At 40.4% G+C, this 17,673-nt stretch overlaps 1 protein-coding gene across 1 annotated transcript; it reads right to left on the bottom strand.

Moving 5' to 3' along the window:
• Positions 1–1,730: 1,730 nt before the first annotated feature.
• On the bottom strand, positions 1,731–16,294 carry elmod1 (ELMO/CED-12 domain containing 1). Its single transcript, XM_042009284.1, has 11 exons — positions 16,165–16,294; positions 15,699–15,769; positions 10,712–10,857; positions 9,983–10,011; positions 9,785–9,882; positions 9,452–9,581; positions 9,165–9,298; positions 8,912–8,980; positions 6,337–6,387; positions 5,882–6,015; positions 1,731–3,283 (listed from the first exon to the last, which is right to left on the bottom strand). The coding sequence occupies exons 2-11, from the start codon at positions 15,713–15,715 to the stop codon at positions 3,108–3,110; spliced, it is 984 nt and encodes a 327-aa protein (XP_041865218.1). The 5' UTR covers positions 15,716–15,769; positions 16,165–16,294; the 3' UTR covers positions 1,731–3,107.
• Positions 16,295–17,673: the final 1,379 nt, after the last annotated feature.

Below are 17,673 nucleotides of genomic sequence, written 5' to 3' on the forward strand. Positions count from 1 at the left end.
GTTGAGTGATGTTATTGCTAGTTCAACAACCTTTACATAACTTTATCAAGTCATTTTGTTTGGAGCCATCTGGCTCATTTGATTTGACTTTCTGGCGTCATCCAGCAGCAGCTGTTTGCTGTTCATGAAGCTTAGATTAATAATTTTCCTGCTCTGATTTTTTTTTATGTCCATTTGTTTTTCAGGCAAACAAACCAAAACATTAACAGTTCACTTTCATTATAGCTAACATTTATTAATTCATTTAATTTGTTTGAGGATTCAAAAAGTACAGCACAGACAAATTAAACACCTTTACAATATCAAGGAGTGCCTTACTGAAGAATGCTAGAGCAGCGACAATGAAAACATCATGCAGATCAAGCTTTTAGAGGTTTCAAAGCAGAATATACAGCAGCATAAATCTAAGATCATCTACAGTAATCTTGGACTCATTGGCCCTTACACCACAAATGACTCGATTATTAGCATAAACCAAACAGCTTTTCGTCTTAAAATAGTGCAAAGCTGATCATAGTGAAGCAACGCAAACTGCAAGCAGGAGGTGGAAGATTCATTGATACAGGCTAAAAGCTTTGACGTTCACTTCAGAGGAACCAAAGTATTCAATACTATTCCAACACATTAAACAGTGCAAGCATGGCAGGAAAATACTGTTGATATTGTCTATTTTCTAAGAACATTTGTCAGAGCATCACAAGTGATTTTAATGATTGTTAAATACAGTGATGGTGTGTTCAAGAGAAGCTGTAAGAAGTGGCGTCACATGTGGGCTTATTACTGAGTGGAAACTGAACATGTGACTCAGAGCTGAGCTCAAATCAAACAGCTGCTACAGACATCTGTGGGACTTAAAATATGCCTCTTTTAACACAAAACAGCTATTTTAATGTTTTTATATTTTATCCTTTCGTGAATTAGTGGATAGCTCTCATTCTAAAACTGTCTTGAATAAAACAAAAAGTCAATATTGATATTATCTTTATTGTAGACATTGATTAATTTGATTTATTAATCTTGTATTCAGATGAATGTCATGGTGCAGATCAGGGCTCTAAATTAAAACCCCAAATCAAGTAAATAATTTTAGTTATTATAGATTCTTTTTGCATTACACGCCAGCAACTGGATATAAACACTGTGGCTGATTCAGCAATAAAACCCAACACGGCATTTACAGAAGAAAAGAAAGAGAAAAAGGGACAGAGCAAAAGAGAAGACGAGTCAAGATAAGACTTTTACTGACTGGAGAGTTCAGAGAAGAGACAGGATGCAAGATGGATTCTGAATTAGCCGTCATTAGGGGCTGCCAACGTGTGAAAATCTGACAAACGTCAGAGATGGAGCTAAAGTTAAAGTCAATTATTTTATACGGCTGGATAGCTCAGTTGGCAGAGCATCTAACACCTACCAGTTGGGTCCCCTACACTACTGCCTAATCACTGTAAGTCGCTTTCTGCTACTAAATGACTGTAATAGGCGGGTATACCCAGGGATCCTCAGTCCTGCTCCCAGTGTAACTGCAGGAATCTGAAAGCCACACTGGTTAGATTATATAAATAAATTAAAATCTCAGTAAAGTTTAAAAAAATAAAAAAAAATATGTATGATATTAGAAAGCTGAAATGATTTGTTAAAAAAAAAATTATGATAAATATTTGTGTAAAATAATGAGAACTGTGCACCTGGTGCATTGACTGGCCGGTAAACACCGCCACCTTTAGCTTTTCAAACATTCACCATCTGCTCTCCTTTGTTTTGGTAGCTAATATTTTCTCCCTGTGTATAACAGATTAATTCCCACTAATATTTTTTTTTATCTCCACATGTAGCAGCTATTTACAGATTAGTTTTCCAACTCTGAGTTGAAGACAAAAAGCAAAATACTGAGGCACACGTGGTGCAAATAAACACATTTAAGCAAATGTGCCATGAAATGAATGTAAATTATTGCTTTGGCTGATACGACGGTGCACGAAGTGTCACATTCAGTGAAGAAAACTGAATCAAACAATCATGAATGTGTGCAGGTGAGAAACATTCACAATTAAATCCACATGGGTTCAAAATCAAAGGCAAAAACTTTCGCAAACCTGTGAAAAAATGCTCCAAAAACCAGAATTTTAAATTATTTTTCTGCACATTTATGTGGAAATAAAACAATCAAGATATTCTGTGCAAGATATATAAAAACTTGTTGTTATTGACTCAACATCTTTTAGCAGGTTTGCAAAAGCTCACGAAAATCAAACTGCTGCTGCGATAGCTGAAGTTTCCACATTCCATATTTTGGCAAGAAGTTTCAGGTGAACATAAAAAGTACATTACAATCTGTGGCAGTTTGCTCATACAGACAAAAGGTGGGGTGGCCTTATTAAGTTTGGTTGAATGCAACTTTTCTCTAACAACAGATCATTAAGACTTCTTATAAATCTGGATATCTGTTCACCTGAATAGAAACAACCAGCTCGCGTCACAGCCAGATGTTATCATGATGTAATCATAAAGATAATTTGGTGTGTGATCAATGGTTTCTAACCGAGGTGTAACGGCTGAGATACAATCATCATGAATCATTAAAGCAACAATGAGTGGTGACGTGTGGTGCAGCCTCCTCATGCACAGCTACAATCGCTATAGTCGTCTCTGATGCTGGTGGTCTGATGCTGCAGTGAGGGCGCAGAGGCAGTGTCTGTGTGTGTGGGTGTGCGTGTGTATGCATGTGTATATGTTTTCTTTAGTTAAGGGGGTAAATATCACATTGTGGGGACTCTGCCTTACCTCTGACCACAAAAAACAGTGACCCCCCCATAATGGAAATCTTCACATTTTAATGGTGAAGACTTGGAAGGTCTAGATATAGGTTTGATGAAGTGTGTGTGTGTGTGTGTGTGTGTGTGTGTGTGTGTGTGTGTGTGTGTGTGTGTGTGTGTGTATGTGTGTGTTTATACAGTGAGCAGTTGGCAGTGATGCGACATGATGTTAGCTGGGAGGAGTTGAGAAGGAAGAGAGTCTCCTCAGGTGAGTCCAGCAGTTTAAATGAGTTGCGATCTGAATTTCATTCTCATAGCCGGACACCTCTGTGGTGGTGGTGGGGTGGGGGGGTATTAGAGGTTAACCAGGTGAAGGTCTGAGGCAGAGAAGTGGGGACACAGAGCCATGTCTGGGTTCTTCAGCTGTCGCAGGATCCTCCGGTGGAACTTGGAGCGAACCCGGTTGAACTCCATGATATCGCTGGGATCCTCCTCTATCCAGAAGCGGTGGAACTCCTGCATCAGGTAACCTGCCACAAAGACATATGTTTTTATTTTCTTTATGTTGTAAATGAATGCTAGCATGTAGCATAGCAACATGACGAGGAGAAGCTCAGCTAAAAGACTCCACCAAGCATTGGCATCCAAACAGTTCAAACCTCAATCAGTTATATGGGAATGTAAGAAAACCGTGAGAACAGCTCTGTCCACTTCTGCTAATTTTTCCACTTCAAGCAAACCACACTAACAAGGTGTCACATGAATGAAAGCAGAGACTCTGCTGATTACAAAGATGACTGTCTCATCACTCTGGGACAGAAACTCTGGGAGCTAGAAGCCAGAATCAGAAATCATGTCTTATTTTTGCTGTTTTGTGGTGAACAGTTTAATTCCAGCTCTAAAAACTCTGCTAATGTCTTCTCCTATGACTCTACCTTTGTTTGAAATGAAACATGAAGGTCCTGGTTTCCATGGAGATGAAGGAGGTTTTATAGTGAAGGATTCACTTTTCCTATCATAGACTATCTTGGACTTCACTTCTTTCTGGATCCTCATGGTGTTTCTAAGGTGAATGTGGGGGCTATCCCTGGATTTTCCTGATTCTGACCATTCATAGAGGTGTCCATCATCATCATCAGCCGATGGCTTCCTGAGATATTTATCTGCTTAACACCTCTATTAGCCCTTTAGAGACAGGAGTTTTTAAAGTGTTTAAGGCATACACTAAATTAGAAAAAGAGTTTATGACGGCAGTAAAATTACTCATCAAATTTCATATTGTGGGATCACAGGTTGGCCATATTAGATTCCAGAACTTTCACTATGAACTATGACTTTATACATTCATTCATTCAACCACTATACTGATTAGCCTACCACAGCAGTAGGTGAGAGGCAGGGTACACCCTGGACAGGTTTAGAGATCAGCAATGAGATACCAGCATTCTGGTTGTTACAACAAAGTAACTGGACATAATTCAACATGTTCTTTAAGAACATCTTGTCAAAAAGATTACTGGGTCCTTTATTTGACATTTTACTGTTTGGATCAATATATCCTCACCACCCACTTTATTAGGTCCACCTATATAATTGATATCTAGTATCAACTATAAAAACAAATGTTTAATCAGCCAATCACAGGACAGCAACTCAATACATATAGTCATGTAGACATGGTAAAGACGAAGTTCAAGCTAAGTATCCAGTGAGCAGCAGTTGTCTGGACCAGAATGTCTTGTTGATGTCAGAGGTCAGAGAAGAATGGGCAGAGTGGTTGGAGATGATAGAAAGGCAACAGGTATTCCAGGTTTTGGTTTTTTTTTTCCTCCCTCAGCGCAAGTTGGCTGGTTGCAACATCTCTTACGTGTTTTCTTTTTCTTTTAGTGTTTTTAACTTATTTATAGGTTATTGCTTCTGTAAATATTTTGGATGCAAGCCTTATAGATGTATTTGTACACAAATCAGAACATAGGTAAGAGGAAAGAAGGGGACCAGCTGTGTTTGTGAATGTGAGGCGATGTAAACCAGGGTACTGCACTGTTAAAGAGCAGCTGTGCAACAGACACATTGAACTGTTGGCAGTTAGCATAAAGCCACAGTATCACAGTATGATAGCAGTGTACGTTACGGTGACCACACATCTTATTTAACCTGGACATGTCTTCTTTTTGAGAGGTAAAAATGTGCCTGGCTGGAATTTCAAAATCGTCTGGGATTTTGCTCTATCTCAGCCTTAAATAATGTTCACATCAGATTTGCATTGCATTATCACAAGTAACAGGAGAGGGAGGGGGAGAGGAGGGAGCCGCAGCTCTGAGAGGACAGTCACCTGGTAATGACGTCACGTCACCTACTGCTCACAATTACGAGACGCATCATAACATTATAACAAGGAGGCATATTCTGCATCGCCCCTCCTTCCTCTGCGGAGAGCTGATCACCATATTTTACATCTCCAGCCTGCTTATAAACCTGTTGTACACAGACAGGCTGTGGTCTGACGAACAGTTTGGAGATGGACAGTTGAGAGTGAGGAGGCTCTTAGGGACTGCTTCAACACCACTGTGTGGACGGACAACCCACATGGGGAGGACATTAATGCCACCACAGTCTGCATCACAGAATACTTAAACTTCTGTTTTGAAAACACTGTTCCCTCCAGGGCAGTGTGTTGCTTCGCTAACAGCAAGTCGTGGATTACCCCTGATATTAAAGCTCTCCTGAAGGAGAAGGAGCTGAGAAGAAAGATCAGAGAAGGGAAGGCCAGTTACAAGAGGAAGGTGGAGGAGCAGCTGCAGCAGAAGAACATCAGAGGGGTGTGGAGAAGCCTGAAACTATCTCAGGCTTCAAAATGCCCCACTCACAGGCTGATGGGACCTGAATTGGGTCAACGAGCTAAACCTGCAATTTAATAGGTTTGAGCAAGCACCTGTGTGATGCTGTCATGTCAATATGGAGCAAAACCTTTGAGGAAGGTTTCCATCACCTGGAAACATTTTCCAACATGTTTCCACCTGGTACTAGAAGGTGGGCCTCATGAAGTGGACTGTTAGTGTAGATCTATGTATTGATACACTTCTACTAATTATACCATTGTGTTTTTACTGTATATAAACTCTACTTACAGAATGTCTGCTGGAAGTGCAGCAGGCTTGGCATTTCTGGGGCCACGTTGTACAGATGGGTCTTCAGAGCTCCGCTCACCAGCAGAGAGTAGGCCAGGTCTGTGATGTTGATGCCCACAATGGCAAAAGAATAGCTGAAGGGGGTAGTGATGAAAAATACTGAAGTTATTTAAAATGTTGTTTGCTGATAGAGGTTTGTAATTATCACCTTTCATTAAAAGCATTTGCACACAAAAACAGTAGAATTTTGTTTCATCTATCAGCCAAGTTGCAGAAAACAACCAAATGAAAACATGTAGACAAAGCTGTGGGCAGGTTTATCTATTGTAGACTACTTCCTGCTCATTTTAACACTCACAATCTCCCTTGCCCATATAAATAACCTGCTCTGTATTTGGGCCAATGTTCACACAGCTGCAACAGCAGCACACACTCTTTCACACACACACACTTACCCGATAGCTTTATCAATGTTCTTCTGTTCCCATTCAGGCTTGTTTACCTCGCTGTGAAGGACACACACCAGTCATGTAAGCAACACTGAGCACCACAAGGTGGATAAAAACTAAACCAACAAGGAGCTGGGGGAAGTCTAATATCAGAACAGATCAAAAATTTACTGTTGATTACTCTTTCTCTGTACAGCATCTGGCCAAGTCAAGCAGAGTGGAGTAACGTCCCAGAGGACGTACTGATTGCATACAGTAAATTTATGCTTAATGGAGCTTTAAATGCATGAACCCAAAAGAGAAAGTTATGAATGCAAAAAAGTGAATGAAAGTGAAATGAAGTACCTTCGATTTCTGTGTGTGCTCCTACAGTGCACGAGACAGACAGAAAGGGAGGGAATGGGCAGGAATGGAGGTGAAGAAGGGGGAAAAAAGGAGAATCATTGAGAAATGAGACAGCTCATATTGGGATGCGAATGACAAATAATGCAAACAGCAGCAGTCAGAAAAAGATGGTGCAGTGATTGACATCAAGCTGGAAGAGTGAACAGAACTAAGCAGTGGTGAAGACGGAGCTCTGGCTGATAAAAGTAGAGGGGATACTATTATAAAATTGCTTTTGGCCACATATAGAGAGGAAGTCAAGTTTCTTATTTTTTGTTTTGTTTTGTTCTTGGAGCACAAAAACCAAAATGATGATCTAAAAATAGACTTAACCCTTAAAACTCCAAAACATTTTTTGCTATTTTTGTTTGCCTGTTTTTTTAACTATAAACCTTCCTGTAGAAGCTGAAGCTTTTAATCCCAGTAAACATGCAGACATAGTGTTTTCAGCCTTAGTTGTCAGATAATGAGGCTAAAATGATGTAAAATGAATGTATGACTAGCTATAACAGCATAAAGGCCGACCAGAAGAAGAAAACAAATTTTATTACTAACAAAACTTTGTAGAAATAACACACAGATCAACAGTGACCAAGCCTTTTGTCATCAGCACATCATTCTCTCAAGCCTTGGCTTTCAGGAGAAAAAATATTGGCATTAAAACAAACACACAACAGAAACTATTTACATATTTATACTTTTTTTCTCATTTTCAATTATTTCTGCTACTATTTACCTTCTATCCTCACTAAACCAACTCCAACTCAGCTGCTTTTTTATCGCCACCATGCATCAAAAACATCTTCTTGGCTTTATTCCAGCCATAGAGGAGCATTATTTTTCTTCTTTTCAGACACACATAGAACTTTCTGCTCACTGGTTGATCTTTGGCTGCTTCTGATTGGACATTACCGTCAATTTAAGCTCTCTGATTGGTGGAAAATTTGATAGGAAGTGTCTTCATCATCATTTCCAGGTCTAACTAGAGGTCTCTTAGCAACACAGTAGTGATTAGGGCTGCAACGATTTGTCGACATTGTCAACAATAGTCGACAATGAAAATAATCAACAACGAATTTAGCCGTCGACTACTGTCGGCAAAAAAAAAAAAAAAAAAAGAAAGAAACTACAGAGTGAGACATCATCTTCTAATCATATCTCTGCTGAAAGTTGCACAATGCACATCTGCAAAGAGGGAGAAAAAAATACAGAGTGGGACATCATCTTCTTTTTTTTTATCTCTGCTGAGAGTTGCACATGCGCAATAAGCCCGCCAGGGGTAAAAAATGGCGGCTGACTAGGGAGCAAAACGGTGGCAGAGAACGTCAAAAGTTTGCGATAACTTCACATTAAACTTACAAAAAAAATTAAATACATGTGAGATTTGTAAAGCGGCCCTTCTGTACCACGGAAGTACGACTGCAATACTCGAACATTTAAAGTGGAGGCACGTCGGACTTACTTAACAACCTTATGCAAGATTTCAAAGCTGAAAGTGAAATGAGATCCATTTATAATAATCATGAGATACATAATCCGATTCGTCGACTAGTCGTTTTAATAGTTGGTGACTAATCGACCATCAGAATAGTCATTAGTTGCAGCCCTAGAAGTGATAGTGATCTTTTTATGATGATGATGTAATAAATAATGGTGTTATCATGGATCATTGTGGATTTACCAGATAGAGTCTCTGAATAAACACTACATTTTGTGGCTGTATTGTAAACCTCCTGGATGGGATATAAATGCCTGAAAAACCTCCATAGATCACCTAAAGGGTAAACCATCCATCACAGTTTACCCCACAGAGTGGTTGACTATATAAGCCATAGTGATCTAGCAGAGTTTTTAGAGTTAAGGCTCCTACGGTAAAATGCAGCCTTGGGGTGCTGTCATTTTCCTTCTTTACGGTCACATAAACCAACTCAGGGTCAAAGAGGGGCTGAAGCCTAACCCATCTGCTATCAGGCAAACGGTAGAGGACAACCAGAGCAGGCTGCTAATCCATCACAGGCTCATCACAGAGGCAAACAAAGCAAATAACCATGCAGGCTCATAGGTCGTGACCAGTGGTCTTGTAGTCCAGCAAGTAGCATTGCATCTAATTATCAAATCTCAGGTAAACATACAGATTAAGCAGGAACACTCTACCAAAAAACTCTAATATGGGCATGTAAAGGTGAGATAAACATACTTGTGCTTTGGTTGCAGGGAGTCCTGAAGCATCTGCAGAGCTGTAGCCTTGTCATGTTCTGCAAAATACCTGCAGAAAGATGAGAAAAGGGGAAACCTATCTGCATAAATGCTGATTTTATTTACTCATTAATGCATTTTTAAACTGTAAAAGGTTGTCATGTCTAATCTTTGGCATGCTAGTGTCCTATTAAAGTGTAACACTGTGTGGTTTTCAGCTGGGATGGTAAGTGTTCTGCAGACTGAGAGCTCACAGCAGGTTGTGCAGGCCCAGCAGGCCCATGCCTCTGAAATCGGTCTTGGGATCGCTGCCCTGGAAACCGACCTCACACCACTGCTTAGAGATGCGGCCGGTGAGGGGTGTATCAGGGCGTAGCTCCTTCCATAGCTACAACACAAACACGCCACGTCTTAGTGCAGTGAACTCATTACACGATCTAATTCTGGTTTATCCTGTCAAGTTTTAGATTGAATTGAACCAGGCTTCTAAGGTTTAATAAAGGGGTTTGTGTTTTTTTGTTTTTGCTTTTTGTTTTAGCACCTTCATCAGCATGTCCTCATGTTCAGAGTTTTCACAGTCGTAGGGTTCCCGGCGCAGCTTCTCCACCTCTGCCACCAGAGTCCTGTAGCCTACAATCTGCAGCAGGCTGGCCTGCAGAGAGATGCCCAGCCTGGGGACACACAGGCACAGGAAGAGCTGTCTGTTTGAGGGAACTCAGGTCAATAAATGAAATTAATTGTCCTGCCAAAGTCAATGAGGAAGACGAAAGTGTAAAGTAGTGAAGATGCAGGTGTCATCTTTCTTTACCAACACCCTAACAGACTTGTTAGAGCAGCAGAAGCGTGATATGTGTGCAGTGTTGCTGTGTCTCACTGTGGGTTGGTGTCAGGATTAATCTTCTTCAAGGCCATGATGTCATCGATGGTCTTCTCTACTTTGTCAGGGTGGACACTGAGGGCAGCCTGCAGCAGCTGCAGGGGACGACAAGACGGCAGCAGTGAAAATAGACGACAGAACATGTTGGGAGACTAAGGATGGGTTATGTTATGTATAGATGTGTTGAATATCTACCTCATTCTTGGAATACCGCAGGGACGACTCTGGAAGAAAAAGGTGAATAGTAGCAGGATTTACTATGGAATGACGGCATGTCAAAGCTGCTCTCTGAGTCCACGGCAGTGAGAACACACTCACACACACACACACACACACACACGCAAAGATTCCTGTCCAACACGTTGATCCATTAATCTGTTTCGGGTGCTGCAGTGAGTGCTTGTATTATTTCTAATGAGTGTTTTTTGTGTATGTTTTGTTTTCTTTTTATTCTTTCACAAGCAGCCTTGTGTGATTTTATGGTACATTTGCACATGACAATAATGACATTCTCCCTCGCAGACTGTTTCTAATAAACCTATGAGAAAGATATTTTCAAATTAATAATATTTTGCCTGTTTGGTGTTTGTTTTTTTTTCCTTTTCTTACGTCATGCCCATACGATTAATTAAAATAACTGTAAACTGCTGAAAATAATGAAGACATGTAGGAAATATTACAATGCTCATAGCACAGTTATTTTTGTGTATTGGCATCAGTGTGCAGTGTGTTAAGGATGTGGCCTTGCTTTATTATTTTTCCCCGCAGGTGCCATAAGTCTGCAAACTCTGAGAATAGAATGGAAATTACTGGGTTGCAATTCTCACACAAAAAAATAAATTTTTCATTAATAAAGTATTTGCATTAGTCAGAAAAAAAATTAAGCTAATATCCAAAATTTGTGTCAGGCAGCATGCGGCCTACCGATCTTGAGGGTCCTGCGAGCTCCATGTTTGTTGTTGTAGCAGATTCGCTGCAGCTCGCAGCGGCCCGTAAACTTCCTGACCACAAACTTCAGGCCCCTCCACAGACATTTGCAGTAGAGAAACACGAAGAACTGGGTCACCACTCTGGAGAGGAGAAGACAACGGGATTAACAGCTCTGACGACGGATTTATGTGACAGGAAAAACCATTTCCTGTTAATGATAGATTCATGACATGTTTTCTACCTCTGAATCTAGAGATTTCTACTTAACAACTTATTTTTAAACAAATTCATACCATAGTTAATCCAGATTCTTTAAAGTCCACATTTTTTTCTTCATTTCGTCTTACAAGGAAACCTGAGTGGGTTTCATAAATGTCTTAACTAGTAATTTAAAACATAATCATTCAATGCAAACGTTTTCAAAACATTTTTTTTTCTTCTTATGAGGTCTATAGCTCAATGTGTTGACATTTTTACAGAAAATATCCCATCTAATGTCATTCTTTACTCATTTTTTAGAAATAAAAACCTGTAAAAACTCTTGATATCAGTGCAGAGAGACTCAGGAGAAAGGTGAAATGACAGGGAATGAAAAAAGCAGCAGGGAGGTTTAAAGAAAAGAAAATGGGAGCACTGTGCTTCACTTCTGCTGCAGCAGGACAGTCTTGAGCAGATCGAAGTGAGCTATTTTTGAAGCGGATGCTGCAAATGAAAACGGCAACGTCATGGGAAATGCATTGTGACCCATTAAGAGATTGTGTAGGCTGAACGATTCCCAGCCTTCACCTGCTTTTTCTCAGCACTGAAAGCTAAAAAAGTGCTCTTGTTTTTTAATGAAATGCTCTTTTTTCATCTAAAAATCACAGCTCATCTTTAGCAGCAAAGCTGAGAGAGAGAGCACACCTGCATTATGAAAGAAACTCCCTCTGTGAGCCACACAAGCAGTTTCCAGCCTCTGCAGGCAGAAATAAATCCCTGTGATGGTGAAGGATCACAGTGTAACATTATCGTTGGTGTCAAAGAAAAGAGGGAAAGTGCCGTCCAGAAGGATTAATCCTGTTTCTAAGCCTGCGGATGAGATTGGCATATTAAACAGCTGATACACACACTGTCATTTCTTAACCTTCAAGGAAGTGAGCGCTCAGCAAAAGAGGATGGAGAGAGGATTCAGAAATCACAAACCAAGTCTGCCACTAGCTAATTCACGTTGAAGGGTCTCCACATGGAGCTTCACACTTTAAAAATGTGTTAGATCTGGTGAAGCAGCTCTTTTCCTGACCTTAAAGTCTTTCTGTATCTGTAAATGAATAAAAAATTATCTTTAGCCATTGGTTTTAAAATGAATTTAGGTTAAATATATTTGATCTCTTTCAATTTCTGTTTGATTTACCTACAAAAGTCTCCCCAAAAATCCAGAGAGTAAAATCAAAATAAAATCCCTTCATGTGGGACTAAATCACTGGACTGGAGACCTTTACATTCTTCTAAGTACTCCAATCAGCCAGCCCCATTAAAGGTACTACATGAATCATTTGTACATCAGTAAAGTATTACCACATTGTTTTTACACATTAGTGTAATTACTGTGGGCAAACACAGCCATCAGGGAAACTTACTGGCAGCATCTACTGGCCTCCAGTGTTCATTAAAAGTTAATTAAACTAAATGTCCTGAGACCACAGCAAAGCCAGGAAAAAACAACTGAATGAGCAGGGAAAGAAGAAGAAGAAGAGGTTTATGGTAAATAACCAGAAAAAGAAGAAAAGTTTATTTTAAAGTTATGGATGTACTTTTAAATACTCCACTTGGTTTGACAATGACTTCTAGGGCTGAAACATACGACAAGCTTCCTGAAAACACAGCTCGGGATTCATGAACTTGTCTTAAAGTTGACAGAAGTCTTCGTCTCTCTCAGCGTTAACCTCTGTTTACATAAAGAGCTTCTCCTGGACGTATGAATTCACTGTTTGGTCAATTTTGTTCCTTTGCTTTTTAAGCCATTCTCACCATTAAAACTCACTGATGGTTTTCTCTCACCTTTCTTCCATTCTGTCTTATTCATTTATTTTTATTTCTGCACAATATTTATTGATTTCTTTATTTCTTTTGTTGTTTGATATGTGATGCATCTACAGGAACATTTTTTCTTAATAATTGCGCTGTTATTAAGAAGGATCATTTTATCCAAAACCAACAATAGAAATTCTAAACAAAAGTTATTTAACATTTCTATCTTAGGAAACGTTCTGTATTCTTTCTTTAATCATTTTGGTATTAACACCTTTGACTGCCATGTAAGGTGGAGATATATATACTGTAGTACTGGATTATTTTGAATTAACAGGGAAGAAATTTATATCTATCTCTTCCTGTGATGCATCTCCATATTTACTCTCTTTGGTGTTGTCATGAAGGTTATTCTGGTCTTTACTCCACTAACATTCCTTTATTCTTTGTTTGATGGTGGCTCATTAAACCAGACTGTAGCTTCAACCTTTGTACATTTTCTATACCCTAACCCCCCACCTTCTAGTACAGCATCGTCCTCTTCATCAGAGCCACCTAGTACAGCATCGTCCTCTTCATCAGAGCCACCTAGTACCGGGTCATCCTCTTCATCAGAGCCACCTAGTACAGCATCGTCCTCTTCATCAGAGCCACCTAGTACCGGGTCATCCTCTTCATCAGCACCACCTAGTACCGGGTCGTCCTCTTCATCAGCGCCACCTAGTACCGGGTCGTCCTCTTCATCAGCACCACCTAGTACCGGGTCGTCCTCTTCATCAGGACCACCTAGTACCGCATCATCCTCTTCATCAGGACCACCTTCTAGTACCGCATCGTCCTCTTCAACAGGACCACCTAGTACCGCATCATCCTCTTCATCAGGAACATCTAGTACTGCATCATCCTCTTCATCAGGACCACCTTCTAGTACCGCATCGTCCTCTTCATGAGTACCACCTTCTAGTACCGCATCGTCCTCTTCATCAGGACTACATAGTACAGGGTCATCCTCTTCATCAGGACCACCTTCTAGTACCAGACCACTTTTGTAATTTATGGTGTGATAGATGGAACCAGGTGTTGGAAACCTTCCTCAGAGGTTTTGCTCCATGTTGACATGACAGCATCACACAGTTGCTGCAGGTTTGTCGGCTGCATCCATGATGAGAATCTCCCGTTCCACCACATCCCAAAGCTGCTGGACTGAGATCTGGTGACTGTGGAGACCATTGGAGTCCAGTGAACTCATTGTCATGTTCTAGAAAGCAGCTGGAGATGATCTGAGCTTTGTGACATGGTGCATTATCCTGCTGGAAGTAGCCATCAGAAGATGCTACACTGTGGTCATAAAGAGATGGACATGGTCAGCAACAATACTCAGGTAGGCTGTGGTGGTTAAACAAGGCCACGCTGGTACTAGAAAATATCCCCCACACCATTACACCAGCAGCAGCGGCGTGAGCATCAGCAGTAAGTATGTATTTGTGTTCTATTTGCAACGCCTTCTCTCTTTGTTTTATAACTGTGGTGTGTTTCCCTTCTTTTATTTGCTCATTGACTTCTTCATATTCTTCTAGGAAGATTTCCTGTTCCAACAAAGAGAAGTACACTGCTCTCGTTGCCAGAGCAAATCAGTGGTTCTGTGATAGATCGTGAGGGTCTCTTTGAGGAAGCCATGAGCATGAACTGATCCAGGATTGGTTTTACCTGGCTTGATGAATCTGTGTCTGCTCATCCTGGTTTGTGATCTGTGCAACCAGTTAAGCCTGGACACCTTTGTTTTGATGTTCAATGAACCCAGCTTAGCTTTTTATCCTGGATAGGATAGGATAGGCCTCTGGTCTGCAATAGGTTGTTTTAGCATCAGTTGTCATGGTGATACAACTTAGTAAGAAGTGAACCAGCTTTATGGTCCTGAAACTGTAGAGCTGAACCTGAAGTTATCTTGATCAACCTCTAGTCCTGCTCATAGGAAAGGCCTCTGATACTCAAGAGATTAGCAAGATCGGAATCTCAAGAGAATTCCCTTTCCTGGACAACATGACGCCGTCCTATCATCAGATCAGCTTCCTGTACTGGTGGATGTGGAAAGGTTTAAAACAAACCATCAAAATGTGTGAATGTAAGGTGTTGGTTTTATAGTGCACCTCATGGTGGCCTGGAGGTACAAACATCGGCCTCCAGTGTTGATCCAAGGCACGATGGATCCATGCTTTTATTATGTTTTGATTCAGACAACTGCTGCTCACTGCATATTTTGTCTTCTTCAGACTATTCTCTGTAAACCCTAGAGATGGTTGCGTTTGAAAATCCCCGTAAATACTTAGACCAACAACCATGCTACATCAAAGTCACATAAATCCCCTTTAGTCTTCATTCTGAAGCTCAGTTTGAACTTCAGCAAATCGTCTTCACCATGTCTACTCGACTAGATGGGTTAAGTCCCTGGCACGTGATTGGCTGATTAAATATTTGTGTTAACATGAAGTTGAACAGTTTGACCTGATAATGTGCCGATATAGTGTAGTTTCATTCTTAACCTCCATTTTTAACATACTAAATAATTCATTCTAATCCTTGTCCAGTGTCAGTTTTACTGTATTTTGACAGCAGGATCAGTATTTGTACTTTTATCACAACAGCGTTAGCAGCTAAATAGGCTGCACATGTAGTCAACAAAAGCCAGAGCAGAGCTATGAATAGAAACACCTCTGGAGAGCTCTTGGTTTGCACGTGCTCCCTTACTGAGGCCTCCTGACTCAAACCAATCTCTCCCAACAACCACTTGTGTTAATATATATATATATATATATATATATATAAAAGAACTGGGGATACATGGAAATAAATTGAGCGAGACGGGTTTGGAGGGGCGGTGGAGCTGTGGAGCGCGTCCGAATTTACAATGAATTCCTTCACGTTTGTGACTGAAATCTAAATGAAGCTCTGCCTCCATCTTAGTGGCGGACATTACCTGAGGAAATGCTTCATGGTGGCCGCTGTCAGCCCTCAGATGTGTCCGGTGCTGGTTCGGATGTGCTTGGCCTGCGGACAGAGCAGAGAGGACAACGTGTTTTAGGCTCCGGAGCTGTCCGCGGTGCTGACGAGGCAACAACCCCCGCGTGGAGACGTGCGGCTTCCCGCTGCAGAGAACCCGACTCCTGGGGGTGTGGAGCGGTTCTGTTCGGGCTCGGATCTGCTCGATGAGTCACAAACACCCACACACAAAGCTGTTCCCGGACCCCGTGGACGCCTCTTGTTTCAGCCTTCGCAGAGAGGCATAATCCTGTACAACCTGGTGATTATTGCGCGGTTCTCTCCGGTCTGATTAGCAAACCAAAGCAGAGACGCTGAATAATCCCAGCAGACAATGAGCGTCATCTAACATCGGCTTAACACGCTTTACATGCAGGAAGAAAACATGCAACATTCTCTCTTACCGATTTTAGTGAACGACGGGCGCAGCTGAGGTATGAAGCAGCGTTTAGTTACTCGGCTACAGTCTTCTGCTTCTCCTCCATGATGACACCCACCGACTGAAGCTCCGACTAAAAGCTGCAGTGCAGAGAGCAGAGGGTCAACCCTCCACCTGCACACAGCTCTTTAAACAACCATCTCACATTACTCTTTTATTAAATACGACAAGCAAAAATACATTTAGTAACAGAATCAAGTCAATAACATCATTTAGAAAAAGATGTAGATGAGATGCGTTCACTGACCCTATCTTCTAGTAAATGACCCAGTGGACCGATCAGTCCTGGACTCCTTGCGCTGAAATATATATAACCTTTTGAAATGCGCTCTTCATTTTAAAGATTCGTCTATTTTATTTATTTTTATCCATCCATTTTTATATATTTACTTTATTATTTATTGTCCACTTGGTGGCAGCAGATACAAGCTTTTAATACAGTCAGGGGTGTCAAACGTACGGCCCGGGGGCCAAAGATGGTCTGCAGGATGTATTTGGTAAACTTGGAAATGATAGACATTGACTGCTTTTTTCCCCCTTAAGTAAAAGCAACTGCAAATGCTAACTATCCCATGTAAAGTTTCCTTTTTTGTTTAAATGAAAAACATTTCCTTGGTAGGGAATAACTCGTTTCATCTTTAATTTCTTTCTTACTTCATAGATGTGACATTATGAGGTGAGTCAGTTCAGGATAACAACACAGATGTGGAAATGTATGCACATAAATAACTTCTAGATCTGGAAAAGTCACTCTGATCATGTGAAATACTGGACTTTCATTTTCAGATACCTGGGATTAAACGTTTGCTGGTTTTATAAATCCACTGCGATTTGTAAATGAATAAATATGAAAATGTGTCATTTGCTTAATAAACAAGATACGTCAATACATCAAAAACATGTAAAAATACATGTATACAACATATAGTTATGAGGTTTAAAAAATGTTTCAATTAAAATGATAAAAATGTACAAAATTTTATTTTATATATAAAATTCAAAACACATTTTATATTTAGTTTATATATAATTTACCTGGTTTGTCCATAATTTGCTATCAGTGCTATCAGGCTTATTTTAACATTTTTATTCATCTATTTTCTAGTTTTCTAGATAACTTAACTATTTAACTTATAACTATGTAACCTACTATACTCAAATTCAGACGTGAGGAAAATGTAATAACACATTTACTGTTAAACCAAGAGCAAGATATCTGCCCTCATTCATCCCAGTTACCTGCATTTCTCTTTGGTTTCTCCCTTCAATGCATTCAGTAAACCCTGAAACTTCTTCATATTTTTTGGCGGTTGGCAAAATCCAATCTGTTCATTACTGTCACTAAGTGGTCTGGAGGGTGGACCAGAACGTTTCCAAGAGCCCAAGTTGTCAAAACATTAGTTTGTCTGCTACATTTTCCCAATCCCATGCACAACCCGTCGTGTTGCTGTTGTTTTAGTGCTTTGCAACCACA

The sequence above is a fragment of the Melanotaenia boesemani genome, chromosome 15 (genome assembly GCF_017639745.1).
Source record: "Melanotaenia boesemani isolate fMelBoe1 chromosome 15, fMelBoe1.pri, whole genome shotgun sequence".
NCBI classification, from domain to species: Eukaryota; Metazoa; Chordata; class Actinopteri; order Atheriniformes; family Melanotaeniidae; genus Melanotaenia; species Melanotaenia boesemani.